This window comes from Anomaloglossus baeobatrachus, chromosome 10, assembly GCF_048569485.1.
Source record: "Anomaloglossus baeobatrachus isolate aAnoBae1 chromosome 10, aAnoBae1.hap1, whole genome shotgun sequence".
Taxonomy (NCBI): Eukaryota; Metazoa; Chordata; class Amphibia; order Anura; family Aromobatidae; genus Anomaloglossus; species Anomaloglossus baeobatrachus.
Genome location: NC_134362.1, coordinates 44,357,718 through 44,379,280, shown reverse-complemented (window position 1 = coordinate 44,379,280; position 21,563 = coordinate 44,357,718). Strand labels below are relative to the sequence as shown.

Here is a 21,563-nt window from a genome sequence, read left to right as displayed (position 1 = left end):
TGCTGGAGTAAAGAAGGGAGAATAGGTTATTTGATACCACTAGTAGTGTCTGGAAGGCCAGGAAGACACATTTGACAACTGCCCTGCTACCTGTCACAATGTTTTTTCAAAGTAAGCCTGACCTGACACATAATGGCCATGAATGGTGCTTGACTGATCCCATTAGCTTATAACAGGGTCTGTCATTTAGCTAGAAAACACACAGCTTCATGAATAGATATCTCTACAGCACAGATCAAAAGCACGTAAAAAATAAATGTTAAAACGGTTACAAAATATAAAATTCCACCAAAAAGTTTGAAAAATTAAAAAAAAGTTTAAAAAAAACGCTGCAAAAATGCTGAAAGAATTGACATGCTGCTTCTTTCAAAAACACAGCAGTTTTCCATTTCAGTCAGGCAAGAGTTTTTTCTGCTACTGTAAAAAGCAGATTTAAATTTGCATAAAACGCATGAAAAACCGCTGCAAAAAATAAACCTGCAGCAAGAATGTAACACGTGAACATGGCCTTAAACAGATTTTCTTATGACCCATTCATTTTAACCCCTTCACGACCATGGACAGATATATCCGTCATGGAGCGTGTCCCGTTAACCCCCGCCCCCTGCCGCGGGCAGGCGGTGTTGATCAGCACACATATCAGCTGTTTTCAACAGCTGACATGTGTGCCTCCATGTTACGAGTGGAATCGCATTCCACCCGTAACATTAACCCCTTACATCTCGCTGCCAAAGTCTGGCAGTGAGATGTATATACGCGCGGTGAAGATTTTCACTTACCGCCGCCCCCACCGGAAGTCACGTGAGTGATCACGTGACTTTCGGTGGTTGCCATGGTAGCACAGGGTCATGTGATGACGCCTGCAGCTATGAGGTTTCACTTTCATTTTCACGCAGCCCGGAGGCCAGGGAAGCAGGAAGTGACTGTATCTGCTGTTTACAGCTATATAGCTGTGATCAGCAGATAGATAAGAGCGATCGGATTGCTGATCGCTATAGCCCCCTAGGGGGACTAGTAAAATTAAAAAAAAGTTAAAAAAAACCCCCAAAAAACTAAAAGTTCAAATCACCCCCCTTTCCCCCCATTGAAAATTAAAGGGTTAAAAAATAAATAAATATACACATATTTGGTATCGCCGCGTTCAGAAATGCCCAATCTATCAAAATATAAAATCAATTAATCTGATTGGTAAACGGCGTAGTGGCAAAAATATTCCAAACGCCAAAATTAAGTTTTTTTTGGTCGCCGCAAGTTTTACGCAAAATGCAATAACAGGCGATCAAAACGTAGCATCTGCGCAAAAATGGTACCATTAGATACGTCAGCTCGAGACACAAAAAATAAGCTGTCACTGAGCCATAGATCCCAAAAAATGAGAACTCTACGAGTTTCGGAAAATGGCGCAAAACCTACGCCACTTTTATTGGACAAGCTTGTGATTTTTTTTAACCCCTTAGATACAAGTAAACCTATACATGGTTTGGTGTCTACAAACTCGCACTGACCTCAGGCATCATACACACACATCAGTTTTACCATATATTGAACACCGTGAATCAAACATCCCAAAAACTATTGTGCCATCACACTTTTTTTGCAGTTTTTCCACACTTGGAATTTTTTTGCTGTTTTCCAGTACACCATATGGTAAAACATATGGTTTCATTTAAAAGTACAACTTGTCCCGCAAAAAACAAGCCCTCATGTGGCAAGATTGACGGAAAAATAAAAATGTTACGGCTCTCGGAAGAAGGGGAGCAAAAATCAAAAACGCAAAAACGAAAAGTGCCCTGGGGCTGAAGGGGTTAAAAGAGCTCTGCATCACTCAAGACAACTGACCCTACACAACACGGTTTTCAAGTCAAATCCTCACATATTCATTTCATGTAAATCAGAACATTAAGTTGGTAATTTTGCTACTCACGTGGGTGCCAAACACATGGGGAGAGATACAAAGTAGCCATTGCTGACCGAGAAGAAGATCATGAAGAAGATAAACCAGGCATCATTGGTGAAGGTGCTGTAGAGATACGTGCGGTCGGGAATGTTACAAAACATAAAGAGAGGGACAAATATGAAGCGGCTTGCTGCGAGTAAAGGCAGGTATTTACAATCAGGACCCGGCTGGGGAGAAAAAAAAAAAAAAAGAGAAGAGAATCAGACAAGAGTTATACAGTAAAAGATTTTAATCAGCAACATTATTTGTCATCGAAAAGATTGACTTGGATACAAGGAAGGAGGAGGAATCATTACCGAGGACCCGACCCACAATGTCCTGCCCCGATGCTCAAGGCACTGCACCAATGATGTCATTTCTGAAGGTTTGAACAAGGATTATTCTGCAATCAAGCCTCTGATTTCAAAACTAGAAGTTTCATTTTAATCAGCGCCATTATGGCACTGCCTCTAGTTTATAGAGCAAAAACCTGGTGGTTGGGTCCCTTTTTATACATATTACAGTGGAACCTTGGATTAAGAATAACTTGGTTTGAGAGCGTTTTGCAAGACAAGCAAAGCTTTTTACAAATTTGTAACTTGGTTAAAGAGCAATGATTTGCAATAAGAGCAAATACTCACTGTGCACACGTCCGGTTCCGTCCTTTCACCGCACTCTGACCCACTCTGGAGGTAACTTTCTGTACATATGTACTTCAAGCCACACATCCAAGCCCTCTTCACCTCATGCAGACTACAACTCAAAAATATCTCCCGGATCCGTGCTTTCCTTAACCAAGAATCAGCAAAAACATTAGTGCATGCCCTCATCATCCCCACCTCGACTACTGCAACCTCTTGCTCTCTGGCCTCCCTTCCAACACTCTTGCACCCCTCCAATCTATCCTAAACTCTGCGGCCCGCTTAATCCACCTCTCCCCTCGCTATTCCCCGGCCTCGCCACTCTGTCAATCCCTTCACTGGCTTCCCATCACCCAACGACTCCAGTTCAAAACACTAACCATGACATACAAAGCCATCCACAACCTGTCTCCTCCCTACATCTGTGACCTAGTCTCCCGGTACCTACCTGCACGCAACCTCAGATCCTCACAAGATCTACTTCTCCACTCCTCTCTTATCTCCTCTTCCCACGATCGCGTACAAGATTTCTCCCGTGCCTCCCCCATACTCTGGAACGCTCTACCTCAGCATATCAGGCTCTCGCCTACCGTGGAAAGCTTCAAGAGGAACCTCAAGACCCACCCCTTCCAACAAGCCTACAACCTACAATAGCCCTCAGTCCAGTACACCACTGCACAACCAGCTCTGTCCTCACCTATTGTACCATCACCCATTCCCTGTAGACTGTGAGCCCTCGCGGGCAGGGTCCTCTCTCCTCCTATACCAGTGTGTTTTGTACTGTTAATGATTGTTGTACGTATACCCTCTTTCACTTGCAAAGCGCCATGGAATAAATGGCGCTATAATAATAAATAATAATAATAATCAGTATACCATGGTACAGTAAAGTATATACTATATAGCATATCTATCAATTTGTGGATACAGTATTGTAATGTCTTTCTGCTAACCAGTACAGCACATTGCTTGTACTGTAATCTTATTGCCTGGGCAGTATTCCTTAGTTCTGCTCTTATTTTGGGGAGAATAGATTTGGGGTGGGGTTTTTTTTGTGTATTGTACTAGAATTATTATTATTACTATTATTATTATTATAGCGCCATTTATTACATGGCACTTTAAAAGTGAAAAGGGGATACATAAAATCAAGTACAATAATCATGAACAATACAAGGCACAGACTGGTATAGGAGGGAAGCAGACCGTGCCTGCGAGGTCTCACAGTCTTCAGGGAATGGGTGATGGTACAATAGGTGAGGACAGAGCTGGTTGTGTGGTGGTGTACTGGACTGAGGGTTATTGTAGGTTGTAGGCTTCTGAAGACCCACCTCTTCCGAGGTTCCTCTTGAAACTTTCCACGGTAGGGGAGAGTCTGATATGCTGGGGTAGAGTGTTCCAGAGTATGGGGGAGGCACGGGAGAAATCTTGTACGCGATTGTGGGAAGAGGAGATAAGAGAGGAGTGGAGAAGTAGATGTTGTGAGGATCTGAGGTTGCGTGCAGATAGGTACCGGGAGACTAGGTCACAGATGTAGGGAGGAGACAGGTTGTGGATGGCTTTGTATGTCATGGTTAGTGTTTTGAACTGGAGTCTTTGGGCAATGGGAAGCCAGTGAAGGGATTGATAGAGTGGCTAGGCCAGGGAATAGCGGGGGGAGAGGTGGATTAGTCGGGTCGCAGAGTTTAGGATAGATTCGAGGGGTGCAAGAGTGTTGGAAGGGAGGCCAGAGAGCAGGAGGTTGCAGTAGTCAAGATGGGAGATGATGAGGGCATGCACTAGTGTTTTTGTTGATTCTTGGTTAAGGAATGCACGAATCCGGGAGACATTTTTGAGTTGTAGTCGTTCGAAGGATAGAACAGAGTCGAGGGTTACTCCAAGGCAATGAGCTTGCGAGACTGGGGAGAGTGAGCAGCCATCAAGTTTGATGGATATGCTTCTTAGAGGGGTTGAATGAGGAGGAGGAAAGACAATGAATTCAGTTTTGTCCAGGTTAAGTGTTAGGAATCGCGCAGAGAAGGATGAAATAGCAGACAGACATTGTGGGATTTTGGTTAGCACCTCTCGCACACCAACAATTCTATTGTAAGCTAACGTGCAGTTTAATTTGTTTTATGTTTTTTTTACTGTACTGTACAGAATTTTGTATTGTACTGTAATCATTTTCTTTGAATACAGGACATTATTTTGTATTACTGTAATAAATTTGCATAAATACACAGTAAATATTTTTTGGGTTGTGGAACAAATTTCCTATAGGAAAATTCACTGTGATATAAGAGTAAAGGGTGCTTTACACGCTGCGACATCGCTAACAATATATCGTCGGGGTCACGTCGTTAGTGACGCACATCCGGCGCTTGTAGCGACATCGCAGCGTGTGACACCAAGGAGCGACGATCAACGATCACAAAAACGTCAAAAAGAAGGGAATTTTGTTTACTTACCGTAAATTCCTTTTCTTCTAGCTCCAATTGGGAGACCCAGACAATTGGGTGTATAGCTTCTGCCTCCGGAGGCCACACAAAGTATTACACTAAAAGTGTAAAGCCCCTCCCCTTCAGCCTATACACCCCCCGTACTGCTACGGGCTCATCAGTTTTGGTGGAAAAGCCCGAAGGAGGAAAAAATTATAAACTGGTTTAAAGTAAATTCAATCCGAAGGAATATCGGAGAACTGAAACCATTTAACATGAACAACATGTGTATACAAAAACAGGGGCGGGTGCTGGGTCTCCCAATTGGAGCTAGAAGAAAAGGAATTTACGGTAAGTAAACAAAATTCCCTTCTTCTTTGTCGCTCCTTATTGGGAGACCCAGACAATTGGGACGTCCAAAAGCAGTCCCTGGGTGGGTAAATAATACCTCATAATAGAGCCGTAACGGCTCCGTCCTACAGGTGGGCAACTGCCGCCTGAAGGACTCGCCTACCTAGGCTGGCATCTGCCGAAGCATAGGTATGCACCTGATAGTGCTTCATGAAAATGTGCAGGCTCGACCAGGTAGCTGCCTGACACACCTGCTGAGCCGAAGCCTGGTGTCGCAAGGCCCAGGACGCTCCCACGGCCCTGGTAGAATGGGCCTTCAGTCCTGAGGGAACCGGAAGCCCCGAGGAACGGTAAGCTTCGAGAATTGGTTCCTTGATCCACCGAGCCAGGGTTGACTTGGAAGCTTGTGTCCCTTTACGCTGGCCAGCGACAAGGACAAAGAGTGCATCCGAGCGGCGCAGGGGCGCCGTTCGAGAAATGTAGATCTTGGCGGACGTAGGTTTCCTAGCCTGTCTCATAGTGGCAATGACCTCTTGAGATAATCCTGAAGACGCTAGGATCCAGGACTCAATGTCCACACAGTCAGGTTGAGGGCCGCAGAATTCAGATGGAAAAACGGCCCTTGAGACAGCAAATCTGGTCGGTCTGGCAGTGCCCACGGTTGGCCGACCGTGAGATGCCACAGATCCGGGTACCACGACCTCCACGGCCAGTCTGGAGCGACGAGGATGACGCGGCGGCAGTCGGCCCTGATCTTGCGTAACACTCTGGGCAACAGTGCCAGAGGAGGAAACACATAAGGAAGCCGAAACTGCGACCAATCCTGAACTAAGGCGTCTGCCGCCAGAGCTCTGTGATCTTGAGATCGAGCCATGAATGTTGGGACCTTGTTGTTGTGCCGTGACGCCATTAGGTCGACGTCCGGCATCCCCCAGCAGCAACAGATCTCCTGAAACACGTCCGGGTGAAGGGACCATTCCCCTGCGTCCATGCCCTGGCGACTGAGAAAGTCTGCTTCCCAGTTTTCTACGCCCGGGATGTGAACTGCGGATATGGTGGATGCTGTGGCTTCCACCCACAGCAGAATCCGCCGGACTTCCTGGAAGGCTTGCCGACTGCGTGTCCCACCTTGGTGGTTGATGTAAGCCACCGCTGTGGAGTTGTCCGACTGAATTCGGATCTGCTTGCCTTCCAGCCACTGCTGGAACGCTTTTAGGGCAAGATACACTGCCCTGATCTCCAGAACATTGATCTGAAGTGAGGACTCTTGCTGAGTCCACGTACCCTGAGCCCTGTGGTGGAGAAAAACTGCTCCCCACCCTGACAGACTCGCGTCCGTCGTGACCACCGCCCAGGATGGGGGTAGGAAGGATTTCCCCTTCGATAATGAAGTGGGAAGAAGCCACCACCGAAGGGAAGCTTTGGTTGCCTGAGAGAGGGAAACGTTCCTGTCTAGGGACGTCGGCATCCTGTCCCACTTGCGTAGGATGTCCCATTGAAGTGGACGCAGGTGAAACTGCGCGAAAGGGACTGCTTCCATTGCTGCCACCATCTTCCCCAGGAAGTGCATGAGGCGCCTCAAGGGGTGTGACCGACCTTGAAGGAGAGATTGCACCCCTGTCTGTAGTGAACGCTGTTTGTCCAGCGGAAGCTTCACTATCGCTGGAAGAGTATGAAACTCCATGCCAAGATATGTCAGATTTGACTTTGGAAAATTGATGATCCACCCGAAACTCTGGAGAATCTCCAGAGTAACGTTGAGGCTGTGTTGGCATGCCTCTTGAGAGGGTGCCTTGACCAGCAGATCGTCTAAGTAAGGTATCACTGAGTGACCCTGAGAGTGGAGGACCGCAACTACTGTAGCCATGACCTTGGTGAAAACCTTTGGGGCTGTCGCCAGGCCGAACGGCAGTGCCGCGAACTGAAGGTGTTCGTCTCCTATGGCGAAGCGCAAGAAGCACTGATGCTCTGGAGCAATTGGTACGTGGAGATAAGCATCCTTGATATCGATCGATGCTAGGAAATCTCCTTGGGACATTGAGGCGATGACGGAGCGGAGGGATTCCATCCGGAACCGCCTGGTCCTTACGTGTTTGTTGAGCATTTTTAGGTCCAAAACAGGACGGAAGGACCCGTCCTTCTTTGGAACCACAAACAGGTTGGAGTAGAAACCGTGGCCCTGTTGCTGAAGAGGAACCGGGACCACCACTCCTTCTGCCTTCAGAATGCCCACCGCCTGCAGAAGAGCCTCGGCTCGCTCGGGAGGCGGAGATGTTCTGAAGAATCGAGTCGGAGGACGAGAGCTGAACTCTATCCTGTAACCGTGAGACAAAATGTCTCTCACCCAACGGTCTTTTACTTGTGGCAGCCAGGTGTCGCAAAAGCGGGAGAGCCTGCCACCGACCGAGGATGCGGTGTGAGGAGGCCGTCAGTCATGAGGAAGCCGCCTTAGTAGCGGCACCTCCGGCGGTCTTTTTAGGGCGTGATTTAGACCGCCATGCGTCGGAGTTCCTCTGATCCTTCTGAGGCCTTTTGGACGAGGAGAATTGGGACCTGCCCGCACCCCGAAAGGACCGAAACCTCAACTGTCCCCTCCTCTGTTGGGGTGTTTTTGGTTTGGCCTGGGGTAAGGATGTTTCCTTTCCCTTGGATTGTTTGATGATTTCATCCAATCTCTCACCAAACAAACGGTCGCCAGAAAATGGCAATCCAGTTAAGCACTTTTTGGAAGCCGAATCTGCCTTCCATTCCCGCAGCCACAAGGCCCTGCGTATTGCCACCGAATTGTCGGCTGCAACCGCCGTACGGCTCGCAGAGTCCAGGACAGCATTAATAGCGTAGGACGCAAATGCCGACGTTTGAGAGGTTATAGACGCCACCTGCGGCGCAGACGTACGTGTGAGTGCGTCAATTTGCGCCTGACCAGCTGAGATAGCTTGGAGTGCCCATACGGCTGCGAATGCTGGAGCAAAAGACGCGCCGATAGCTTCATAGATGGATTTCAACCAGAGCTCCATCTGTCTGTCAGTGGCATCCTTGAGTGAAGCTCCATCTTCCACTGCAACTATGGATCTAGCCGCAAGTCTGGAGATTGGAGGATCCACCTTGGGACACTGAGTCCAGCCCTTGTGATGATGTCGAGGGGATATCATAGCGAGCTCGCTTAATCGGTCTGGGGCTGCGGTCCGTGTCAGAGACCTCACCCTGGGATCCATGAGACACCCCGGGAGGACATTGCTGTTCCAACTGAGGGGGACCAGGGGGCAATGATTCCACAGTGCCCCTGGCTTGAGATGCCGGCCTGGACTGCAAGGCTTCTAATATCTTAGCCATAGTCTCAGAAAGTCTTTCAGTAAAAACTGCAAACTCCGTCCCTGTCACCTGGACAGTGTTAACAGGTGGTTCTCCCTGGGCCGCCCTTAGCAGAGGCTCCGGCTGAGAAAGTGCCACAGGGGCCGAGCATTGCACACAATGAGGGTCAGTGGAACCTGCCGGCAGAATAGCCGTACATGCTACACAGGCAGCATAGTAAGTCTGTGCTTTGGCACCCTTGCTATTTGTGGACGACATGCTGTTGTCTCCTCTGAGCAATACAGGAGGGTATATAGACAAAAGAAGGGAATTTTGTTACTTACCGTAAATTCCTTTTCTTCTAGCTCCAATTGGGAGACCCAGACGATTAGCGATTGGGTGTATAGCTACTGCCTCCGGAGGCCACACAAAGCACTACACTAAAAAGTGCAAGGCCCCTCCCCTTCTGGCTATACACCCCCCGTGGGATCACGGGCTGCTCAGTTTTAGTGCTAAAGCAAGAAGGAGGAAAGCCATTAACTGGTTTAAACAAATTCAATCCGAAGTAACATCGGAGAACTGAAACCGTTCAACATGAACAGCATGTGTACCCGAAAAAACCAAAAATCCCGAAGGAAACAGGGCGGGTGCTGGGTCTCCCAATTGGAGCTAGAAGAAAAGGAATTTACGGTAAGTAACAAAATTCCCTTCTTCTTCGGCGCTCCATTGGGAGACCCAGACGATTGGGACGTCCAAAAGCAGTCCCTGGGTGGGTAAAGTAATACCTCAAGTTTGAGCTGCAAAACAGCCCTCTCCTACGAGGAGGCAACCGCCGCCTGCAGGACTCTTCTACCTAGGCTGGCGTCCGCCGAAGCGTAGGTATGCACCTGATAATGTTTGGTGAAAGTGTGCAGACTCGACCAGGTAGCTGCCTGACACACCTGTTGAGCCGTAGCCTGGTGTCGTAATGCCCAGGACGCACCCACGGCTCTGGTAGAATGGGCCTTCAGCCCTGATGGAACCGGCAGCCCAGCAGAACGGTAGGCTTCAAGAATTGGTTCCTTGATCCATCGAGCCAGGGTGGATTTGGAAGCCTGCGATCCTTTGCGCTTACCAGCGACAAGGACAAAAAGTGCATCCGAGCGGCGCAGGGGCGCCGTGCGGGAAATGTAGATTCTGAGTGCTCTCACTAGATCCAACAAATGTAAATCCTTTTCAAACCGATGAACTGGATGAGGACAAAAGGAAGGTAAGGAGATATCCTGATTGAGATGAAAGGAGGATACCACCTTAGGGAGAAACTCCTGAATCGGGCGCAGCACTACCTTGTCCTGGTGAAAAACCAGGAAGGGAGCTTTGGATGACAACGCTGCCAGCTCGGATACCCTCCGAAGAGACGTGACCGCTACCAGAAAAGCCACTTTCTGTGAAAGTCGAGAAAGTGAAACATCCTTCAGAGGCTCGAAGGGCGGCTTCTGGAGAGTAACTAGTACCCTGTTCAGATCCCATGGATCTAATGGCCGTTTGTACGGAGGGACGATGTGACAAACCCCCTGCAGGAACGTGCGTACCTGAGGAAGTCGTGCTAGACGCTTCTGAAAAAATACCGATAGCGCTGAGACTTGCCCTTTAAGGGAGCCGAGGGATAAGCCTTTTTCCAAACCAGATTGCAGGAAGGAAAGAAAAGTAGGCAATGCAAATGGCCAGGGGGACACTCTCTGTGCCGAGCACCAGGATAAGAAAATCTTCCACGTTCTGTGGTAGATCTTAGCAGACGTGGGCTTCCTAGCCTGTCTCATGGTGGCCACGACCCCTTGAGATAATCCTGAAGATGCTAGTATCCAGGACTCAATGGCCACACAGTCAGGTTCAGGGCCGCAGAATTCAGATGGAAAAACGGCCCTTGTGACAGTAAGTCTGGCCGGTCTGGTAGCGCCCACGGTCGGCCGACCGTGAGATGCCACAGATCCGGATACCACGACCTTCTCGGCCAGTCTGGGGCGACGAGCAGGACGCGGCGGCACTCGGACCTGATCTTGCGTAGCACTCTGGGCAAGAGTGCCAGAGGGGGAAACACATAGGGCAGTTGGAACTGCGACCAATCTTGCACTAAGGCGTCTGCCGCCAGAGCTCTGTGATCGCGAGACCGTGCCATGAACGTTGGGACCTTGTTGTTGTGCCGGGACGCCATTAGGTCGACGTCCGGCCTTCCCCAGCGGCGACAGATTTCCTGAAACACGTCCGGGTGAAGGGACCATTCCCCTGCGTCCATACCCTGGCGACTGAGGAAGTCCGCTTCCCAGTTTTCTACGCCGGGGATGTGAACTGCGGAGATGGTGGAGGCCGTGGCCTCCACCCGCATCAGAATCCGTCGGACTTCCTGGAAGGCTTGCCGACTGCGTGTCCCGCCTTGGTGGTTGATGTATGCCACCGCTGTGGAGTTGTCCGACTGAATTCGGATCTGCTTTCCCTCCAGCCACTGCTGGAAGGCTTGTAGGGCAAGATACACTGCCCTGATTTCCAGAACATTGATCTGAAGGGTGGACTCCTGCTGAGTCCACGTACCCTGAGCCCTGTGGTGAAGAAAAACTGCTCCCCACCCTGACAGACTCGCGTCTGTCGTGACCACCGCCCAGGATGGGGGTAGGAAGGACCTTCCCTGTGATAATGAGGTGGGAAGAAGCCACCATTGAAGAGAGTCCTTGGTCGTCTGGGAAAGGGAGACTTTCCTGTCTAAGGACGTCGACTTCCCGTCCCATTGGCGGAGAATGTCCCATTGAAGTGGGCGCAGATGAAACTGCGCAAACGGGACTGCCTCCATTGCTGCCACCATCTTCCCCAGGAAGTGCATGAGGCGTCTTAAGGGGTGCGACTGGCCTTGAAGGAGCGAGTGCACCCCTGTCTGTATTGAACGCTGCTTGTCCATCGGAAGCTTCACTGTCGCTGAGAGAGTATGAAACTCCATGCCAAGATATGTTAGCGATTGGGTCGGTGACAGATTTGACTTTGAAAAGTTGATGATCCACCCGAAAGTCTGGAGAGTCTCCAGCGCAACGTTCAGGCTGTGTTGGCATGCCTCTTGAGAGGGTGCCTTGACAAGCAGATCGTCCAAGTAAGGGATCACCGAGTGTCCCTGAGAGTGCAAGACTGCTACCACTGCTGCCATGACCTTGGTGAAAACCCGTGGGGCTGTCGCCAGACCAAATGGCAGGGCTACGAACTGAAGGTGTTCGTCTCCTATAACGAAGCGTAGAAAACGCTGGTGCTCTGGAGCAATCGGCACGTGGAGATAAGCATCTTTGATGTCTATTGATGCTAGGAAATCTCCCTGAGACATAGAGGCAATGACGGAGCGGAGGGATTCCATCCGGAACCGCCTGGTTTTCACGTGCTTGTTGAGCAGTTTTAGGTCCAGAACAGGACGGAAAGAGCCGTCCTTTTTTGGCACCACAAACAGATTGGAGTAAAAACCTTGACCTCGTTCCTGAAGAGGAACAGGGATCACCACTCCCTCTGCCCTTAGCGAGCACACCGCTTGCAGAAGAGCATCGGTTCGGTCGGGATGTGGGGAGGTTCTGAAGAACCGAGGCGGAGGACGAGAACTGAATTCTATCCGGTACCCGTGAGACAAAATGTCTGTTACCCACCGGTCTTTGACCTGTGGCAGCCAAATGCCGCAAAAGCGGGAGAGCCTGCCACCGACCGAGGATGCGGAGAGAGGAGGCCGAAAGTCATGAGGCAGCCGGCTTGGAAGCGGTTCCTCCGGCTGCTTTCTTTGGGCGTGAGTGAGTCCGCCAGGAATCTGAGCTCCTCTGCTCCTTCTGAGTCCTTTTGGACGAGGAGAATTGGGTCCTGCCCGAACCTCGAAAGGACCGAAACCTCGACTGTCCCTTCCACTGTTGAGGTTTGCTTGATCTAGGCTGGGGTAAGGAAGAGTCCTTACCCTTGGACTGTTTAATGATTTCCGCCAATTGCTCACCAAACAGCCTGTCTTGAGATAATGGCAAACTGGTTAAGCATTTTTTGGAAGCAGAATCTGCTTTCCATTCCTTTAACCATAAGGCTCTGCGTAAAACCACCGAGTTGGCGGACGCCATTGACGTACGGCTGGTAGAGTCCAAGACCGCATTGATAGCGTAAGTCGCAAACGCAGACATTTGCGAAGTCAAGGACGCCACCTGCGGCACTGATGGACGTATGATAGAGTCCACCTGCGCCAGACCAGCTGAAATAGCTTGGAGTGCCCACACGGCTGCGAATGCTGGAGCAAACGACGCGCCGATAGCTTCATAGACAGATTTCAACCAAAGGTCCATCTGTCTGTCATTGGCATCTTTAAGTGAAGCCCCATCTTCCACTGCAACTATGGATCTAGCCGCAAGCCTGGAGATTGGGGGGTCCACCTTTGGACACTGGGTCCAGCGTTTGACCACGTCAGGGGGAAAGGGATAACGTGTATCCTTAAGACGTTTGGAGAAACGCTTATCTGGATAAGCATGGTGTTTCTGGACTGCTTCTCTGAAGTCCGCGTGGTCCAGAAAAGAGCTCAATTTACGTTTGGGATACCTAAAATGGAATTTCTCCTGCTGTGCTGCTGCCTCCTCTGCTGGAGGAGAAATATCCAGCAGTCTATTGATGGCCGCTATAAGATCATTCACCATGGCGTCACCATCAGGGGTATCCAGGTTGAGAGCAGTCTCAGGATTGGACTCCTGATCACCTAGTTCTGTCTCATCATACAGAGAATCCTCTCGCTGAGACCCTGACCAGCGTGATGACGCCGAGGGTCTCTCCCAGCGAGCTCGCTTAGGCTGCCTGGGACTGTCGTCCGAGTCAGAGCCTTCAGCCTGTGATGTCTGGGACCCCCTTGGAGCACGGATTAGTTCCAACTGAGGGGGACCGGAGAACATTGAATCAGCAGTGCCCATGGTCTGAGTGACCGGCCTGGACTGCAAGGTTTCTAGAATTTTTGTCATAGTCACAGACATCTTATCAGCAAAAACTGCAAATTCTGTCCCCGTCACCGGGGCAGGGTTCACAGGCGTCTCTGCCTGGGCCACTACTAGCATAGACTCCGGCTGACGAAGTGGCACAGGGACCGAACATTGCACACAATGGGGGTCAGAGGAACCTGCCGGTAGATCAGCCCCACATGCGGTACAGGCAGCATATGAAGCCCGTGCCTTGGCACCCTTGCTTTTTGCGGATGACATGCTGTTGTCTCCTCAGAGCAATATAGGGGTATAAGCCAAGAAGCGACCGTACAGTGCAATATATAGGTACAGACAAAAGTACACAAAAACTACACTGTGGCACTAGTGGGGTCAGCACCTAGGTGCTGCTTACCGCCCGCTTTAACAGCGGGTGTGTGGTCGCCAGAATCCCTTGTCTGGGTCTCCCAGGGCTATGTCCGTTCTCCAGCTCAGACTGCGTGCAGGAATGGCTGCCGGCGTCCTGTGAAGAGGGGCGGGCCGTGGGCGTGCTGCAGACAAAGAGCGGGAACTGGCGTCCCACTGTGCCCAGTGAGAGGGCTGGAGTATGTAAATAAGACTCCAGCCCTCGGCGCTGCTATTGTACAGCGTCTCTCCCCTTCCCTGACTGACAGGGCTGGGGGCGGGAACGAAGCGTAACTAGGCCGCAGAAGCCGGGGACTAGATTTGCAAGCGCTGCCGTCGTAAAAGCACGGTCGGCGCGAAGTCCCCGGCGCACCACAAGTCTCAGCCGCGCCGCAGTCACCATGGCGGCCGGCGCGGTAGTTCCCCACATAAACTCACTCAGCAAAGCTGCAGTGAGTATAACCCCAAGCGCGCAGCGCTACTGTCCCCGGCGCACTAGAACACCCAGCAACGCTGGAGTGTGTCTGTGCCTGTCTGCACGGGGACACAGAGTACCTGAATGTTGCAGGGCCTTGTCCCTGACGGCACCCTAGCTCCGTATCCAGCAGGATCTCCGGGTCTGTGGATGGAGCCCGGCCTCAGAGTCTGGAGGCCGGTAAGATCCCACTTCACCAGAGCCCTTCAGGGGGATGGGGAAGGAAAACAGCATGTGGGCTCCAGCCTCCGTACCCGCAATGGGTACCTCAACCTTAACAAACACCGCCGACAAAAGTGGGGTGAGAAGGGAGCATGCTGGGGGCCCTAGTATGGGCCCTCTTTTCTTCCATCCGACATAGTCAGCAGCTACTGCTGACTAAACAGTGGAGCTATGCGTGGATGTCTGACCTCCTTCGCACAAAGCATAAAACTGAGCAGCCCGTGATCCCACGGGGGGTGTATAGCCAGAAGGGGAGGGGCCTTGCACTTTTTAGTGTAGTGCTTTGTGTGGCCTCCGGAGGCAGTAGCTATACACCCAATCGCTAATCGTCTGGGTCTCCCAATGGAGCGCCGAAGAAATCAACAGTGCACCATACAGTGTAAAGTATAGTCTATAATCATATAATCTATAAATACACTTCTGCACTAGTGGGGCCAGCACCACAGGTGCTGCTTACCGCCTTCGCAAAGCGGTTGTGTGGGCACCAGAAATCCTGCCTGGGTCTCCTTGAGCTTGTCTCTCCTCTCCAGCGTTAGCAGAGCTGAGAGGAATGGCTGCCGGCGTCCTGAGGAGAGGAGGGAGCCGTGGGCGTGACCCAGAAAAGTGCGGGAACTGGTGCCCCACTGTGCAGAGTGAGGGGGGTGGAGTATGCAAAGCATGCTCCAGCCCTCAGTGCTGCCGTCCTGTACAGCGTCCCGCCCTTCCCCTGACTGGCAGGGCTGGGGGCGGGAAGAAAACGAGACTAGGCCGCAAAAGCCGGGGACTCGAGTTATAAGCGCGGCCGCCGTATAAGCGCGGTCGGCGCGGAAGTCCCCGGCGCACTAACAGTCCCAGCCGCGCCGCAGTGATAACCATGGCAGCGGCGGTCAGCGCGGCAGTCTCCCTACACGAACACACTCAGCGACGCTGAAGTGTGCAATGGCACAAACGCAGTCAGCGCTGCTGTCCCCGGTGCACTAGCACACCCAGCAATGCTGGAGTGTTGCTGTGCGCGGTCCCCACGGGGACACAGAGTACCTCAAAGTAGCAGGGCCATGTCCCTGAACGATACTCGGCTCCTATCCAGCATGGTCCTCAGGAGCTGTGGATGGAGCACGGTCTCCTGTGCCTGGAGACCGAAAGGATCCCACTTCACCCAGAGCCCTAATTGAGGGATGGGGAAGGAAAGCAGCATGTGGGCTCCAGCCTCCGTACCCGCAATGGATACCTCAACCTTAACAACACCGCCGACAAGAGTGGGGTGAGAAGGGAGCATGCTGGGGGCCCTGTTATGGGCCCTCTTTTCTTCCATCCGACATAGTCAGCAGCTGCTGCTGACTAAGCTGTGGAGCTATGCGTGCATGTCTGACCTCCTTCGCACAAAGCATAAAAACTGATGAGCCCGTAGCAGTACGGGGGGTGTATAGGCTGAAGGGGAGGGGCTTTACACTTTTAGTGTAATACTTTGTGTGGCCTCCGGAGGCATAAGCTATACACCCAATTGTCTGGGTCTCCCAATAAGGAGCGACAAAGAAATTGTTGATCGTTGACACGTCGTCCTTTTCATAATATCGTTGCTGCTGCAGGTACGATGTTGTTCGTCATTCCTGTGGCATCACACATCACTACGTGTGACACCGCAGGAACGACGAACATCTCCTTACCTGCGTCCACTGGAAAAGAAGGAAGGAATGAGGTGGGCGGGATCTTCCGCCCGCTCATCTCCGCCCCTCCGCTTCTATTGGACGGCTGCCGTGTGACGTCGCTGTGACGCCGCACGAACCGCCCCCCCCCCTTAGAAAGGAGGCGGTTCGCCGGCCACAGCAACATCGCAGGGAAGGTAAGTCCGTGTGACGGGTGTAAGCGATGTGCGACACGGGCAGCAATTTGCCCGTGTCGTTCAACAGACGGGGGTGGGTTCGCTCACTAGCGATATCGATACTGATATCGCAGCGTGTAAAGTACCCTTAATTTGGTTTCAGAGCACCCTCCCAAATTGAATTGTGCTCATAATCCAAGGTTTCACTGTATGTTAAAATGAAGCACCAGCGACAAAGCATCAAACAGCAGCGGCATATTCCTGATGTGACTTTTTCCAGTGGACACGACGGCATCTAGAAGGCCCCCATGTGCACATACCGAACCTTAAGGAATCTTCCTACGTAGAGCAACAATTGAGGATTTAATGAGGGGGGACATGATTTCCTGTATTATTACATATAGGATGAAAAGATCTAATTTATAGACAACAGTAAACACTCACCCACAAGGTTTTTGTAGTAATACTGCGTCCAATCCAGTCCATAATATTAAAAATCAAGAAGCAGCAAACGGGATTGAAGAATTTTTCTAAAATGTATAGAATATATAGAGCAAGAGATGAAAATATCAAATCAGAATATAAAAGCTTAAATAACTAAAAGTGGTTATAAAGGGGGGAAAAAACTCACTCCAGCTTTCATTTTCACTATGGCTGATGACTTTTGCAGTGATTGCAGGGAATACAGACAGGGTTATCCCAAATGTGATCACAATAGTTAGAGCCATCACCCAGATCTGTAGAAAAAGGAAAAACATAAAAACAAACCATTATTTTTTTGTATCAAGAGAATTTATGATAATGAATACATGAAGTTATGGAAGGCTGCTCCAGATCACTGCATAAAAAAACAGGCTCATGATTTGCAATAAGGAGGTTTCCGACACTAAAAATCAGTATTTTTTTTATCATCAGAACTTTCACAATATAAGATAATGAAGTGTACTATGCAAGTATGTTACGGTGACGAGGCACATCACCGCCAGACTGTACACCCATAAGTAACACAGGCCATAAAGCACAAACGCCAATTTTCCACCGTAAACATGTTTACATCACTGGGGTGAGGAGAATAAGCCGACATCAGACACGTGTAGATTTACAACCATAGATAAAAAAAAAGCATTATGTCAGGGAAAATACATGCAGGTTTCTTTTACGTTAAAGCCAGTAGAGGATTGATCAGGAAGCAGCGATAAACAGAGCGTCCTTTATTTTTCTCATTCCTTTTGAATCCACTCCTGGCTCTGGCTTATAAAAATGCCTTGGCCGTCTTCCACGAAAGGGCCACTGCAGCTTTTCATACACTTTTTTTGAGTCCAAGCCAGATACTTGATTCAAAAGGAATTACAAATATAAAGAAAGGACTCCTATTACTTTCTGTGGCATTGACTACTGAACATTGTTAACCCCTTAGTGACGGAGCCAATTTTAGCCTTAAAGTGAACCTGTCATGTCCCCAACCGTGATGTTACTCTGAAAGTTAATAATGCTGTATAGCCCGGCTACCGAGAAGAGATGAACTTTATCCCCCCTCCTATTAATGACGAAGCCCCATTTTTCAGCTCCGACATGTGTCATGTTATATGGTAAGAACTCTGAAATCATTCAACATATCCCAATGAGCTTTCTTTGCAATCTCGGTTTTTATTTGCATTAATACCGGAAATAAAGGCAAACAGGAGATGGGAAAATGCCATTTGAAAGAACAGCAGGCACTTGTAAAAATAAAAATGTCCTATTTATTAGGGTGTTAAGTAACTTGTAAAACATGGTAGAAAATAGATGGACGACTAGTGTATTTATTACTTGTGGATTCTAGAATGAATCTTATTTCACGTTCATTTGTCTGCCACATCGTCTGGAGATATAAAAAAAAGGAAATGTAAGGGGTTTTTTTATTTGTTATTATTATTTTTTATATTATTGTTAATTATTTTTTTATATTGTTAATTAACTGGGGTATGTGCAAGTCGGAAGTCGCTTTTACAATGGAATGCTAAGGGGTCTTGTGATGCTCCATAGAGTGACACTGCAAGAGCGACTTCTGGCTCACACATAAACCACAGTGTAATCTGACAAAAAGGAATAAAGGTTACAAGACCCAGAAGACTGATCGTCGGCAATGGAAACCGGGGAAGATGGTGATCAGTGAGTATATTACCCCACTTAGGCCAGCAACACACTGGCGTATGACTCGCACGAGTGCAATGAGAGAAAATCTCGCAATGCACGTGGCCCTATGTAGGACAATGCTGCAGCTCACATCTGCAAGTTTTGAGCTGCCGCATTGTCTTACATAGGGCCGCGTGCATGCTGCAGCTCCCATCTGCAAGTTTTTCCTCAGCCCAAATAGGACTGAGGGAAAAAATAGCAGCATACTGCGATTGTCTGGGAGTCCCAGATCACTTGCATCCATACAAGTGTACGGGTGTGAGTGAAACATCGGACTGCACTCACATGACGTCCAAGTGCAGTGCGATATGTGCACAGGCTGACAATACAGGAGATGGAAAGATTACTCTCTCCCTCTCCTCCGCAGCTGTGATCCGACCGCAGGATCGGGTCACAGTCACATGACACTCTGCTCACGCGTGCAGCAGAGCCTGAGCCGTGGGTAATTAGCATATCACATTGGATGCCATTTGCTAATGTGACTCCAGCCTTACACCGTAATACATATACATTTAAGGCATAAAGTATTTCATGGGAGTGCTTCTTTAAGCAAAATGGTAATGTAGAAAAAAAGGCACCATAACCCCCAATCTCTGATTTATAATGCAGGAAGCAGATTTATCTGAATATATTCAAGAACAAAATGTTCTTACCTTCTTGAAAACAATCCAGACAGATACGCTTTGCTTCTCCTCGCCAACACCTCCAGACTCTGCATCCTTTAATAGAAGAACAGCTTTCTTCTGTCCTGCAGCGTCTCCATTCTCCTCTCCTTATAAGAGAGATAATATTTTAGCTTTCATAGACTACGCCAACAATGTGTCCGTCTGTGCAGATAGAATAGGCCTGTACCTTGGTGTAACAGCTCAGTTTTTGTCTCAAGCTCATAGGACTTTGAATTGTTAGCGGTGGACTTGGAGAGATAGTGTTGGGCAAAATCCTGAATTAAAAAAATAAATTGTGAAATAAAAATTATTACTTCACAGACACCTAGGTTAGAGACAATGTGAAGTGCAGGTTTAATTGCAAAGCACTGGCATGATTATCACAAAAAGATTGGAATTACATTTGCTTAGTGGTTTACAGGGTTTTTAGGGCTCCACATTTTATGCACAGTACGTGGTCAGGGTTACTCGACCGCAAGTATGCGACTTGCATACTGGCGTATTCGTGCTGACAATGTCTCATACGATTCCCTCAATAGAAAACTGAGCGAAGACGGAAAAGTTGCTAATCGGCACGTGATCGCCAGTACGTGGCACATGACGACCGCTCCAGCTGGCAATTGTAGACACCGGCAGAGATAGCAGACATTAATGCTGAGCCTGAAAAAACCCTTTAAATGGTCAATAACACAAGCTAATACTTACCATACGATACAGCAGGAAGTAACAGCAGATGGAGATAAAAGTCCCAACACAAGGAGTGACGAAATATCCAAGGGCTGTGGTGCGGTGATCTGACCCACCTATTAGGATGAAAGGAAAAAAGTGGTAAAAAATATAAAGGGGTCTTTCCTTAAAATTAATATACACCAGAGGGGGCCGAGAGCAGAAAATCACCTGCAGTAGACATATTGTTATGAATGACAATAATTTCGCAAACATGACAAATGTAGTACACCAAGTCAGTCAAGTTTATGGAGAAGCTTTGATATTCTCATCATGAAGTATTCTCCTGTACTGACCAGAAGTAGCCATGGCACTAGTGACTAGATATTTCCACCTGCCCAGATGTATTCACCTGCTGCTCACAGCATGGAGCTGGTACCTCAATACCAGAATTTGAATTAAAATTTCCCATAGACACTAACTACACCTCTTGAGAAGAATCACTATGGTTGCCATTTACCATCATCATGTCCTTCTCTTGGTTTGTACGACCGTGACCGCCTAGCAAAACGCCGCCATGACCACTCGACGGGAGCAAGACACCGATCGTGACTGTTCGACAGGAGCAAGACACCGCCATGACCGCTCAACAGGCGCAAGACGCAGCTGTAACTGCTCAACAGGAGCAAGACGCAGCCGTGATCACTCGATAGGAGGAAGACGCTAACCGTGACCACTCGACAGGAGCAAGACGCTGCCGTGACCGCTCAAGGTGCCTTAATGACCGCTTGTGAGGAGCAAGACAACACTCACTGCACAAGACGAGTAAGATACTGTGACCGCTTAAGAGGAGTAAAACGCCCCCGTGACAGCCCAAGGAGCAAGACGCCGCCTTGATCGCTCAAGAGAAGCAAGACGCCGCCGTCACCACTCAAGAGGAGCAAGACGTTTCCATGACCGCTCAAGAGGAACAAGACGTTTCCGTGACCGCTCAAGAGGAGCAAGACGTTTCCATGACCGCTCAAGAGGAGCAAGACGTTCCCGTGACCGCTCAAGAGGAGCAAGACGTTCCCGTGACCGCTCAAGAGGAGCAAGACGTTCCCGTGACCGCTCAAGAGGAGCAAGACGTTCCTGTGACCGCTTAAGAGGAGCAAGTCGCCGCCTTGACCGCTCAAGAGGAGAAAAAAAGCTGCCGTGACCAGTCAAGAGAAGCAAGACGCCTTCGTGACCGCTCAAGAGGAGAAAAAAGCCGCCTTGACCGGTCAAATAGAAGCAAGACTCCCTGTGACCGCTCAAGAGGAGCATGACGCTGCCATGACCGCTCAACAGGAGAAAGACGCCGTCGTGAGCGCTCAAGAGAAGCAAGACGCTGCCGTGAGCACTCTAGAGGCGCAAGGCGCTATCACCATGCTCAAGAAGAGCAAGATGCCTCAATGACCGCTAGTGAGGAGCAAGATGCCGCTATGACCACTCAAGAGGCGCAAAACACTGTTGTAAGGGCTCAAGACGCTGCTCTGACCACTGGATATAATACGCCACTGTGACCACTAGAGGTAAGACACTGCTGTCAAACTTTTCTCCATTCAGAAT

General features: G+C 49.5%; 1 protein-coding gene across 3 annotated transcripts in view; it reads right to left on the bottom strand.

The window, feature by feature from the left end:
* SLC29A2 (solute carrier family 29 member 2) overlaps window positions 1-21,563 on the bottom strand; it is a 99,837-nt gene that overhangs the window by 6,758 nt on the left and 71,516 nt on the right. For all 3 annotated transcript variants that reach the window (XM_075326433.1, XM_075326431.1, XM_075326432.1), the window contains 6 exons: window positions 20,013-20,110; window positions 19,495-19,582; window positions 19,296-19,414; window positions 17,099-17,204; window positions 16,912-16,997; window positions 1,925-2,124 (listed from right to left, as the gene is read on the bottom strand). In XM_075326433.1, the coding sequence (XP_075182548.1) occupies window positions 1,925-2,124; window positions 16,912-16,997; window positions 17,099-17,204; window positions 19,296-19,414; window positions 19,495-19,582; window positions 20,013-20,110 (697 nt within the window). The remainder of the gene's footprint in view (window positions 1-1,924; window positions 2,125-16,911; window positions 16,998-17,098; window positions 17,205-19,295; window positions 19,415-19,494; window positions 19,583-20,012; window positions 20,111-21,563) is intronic.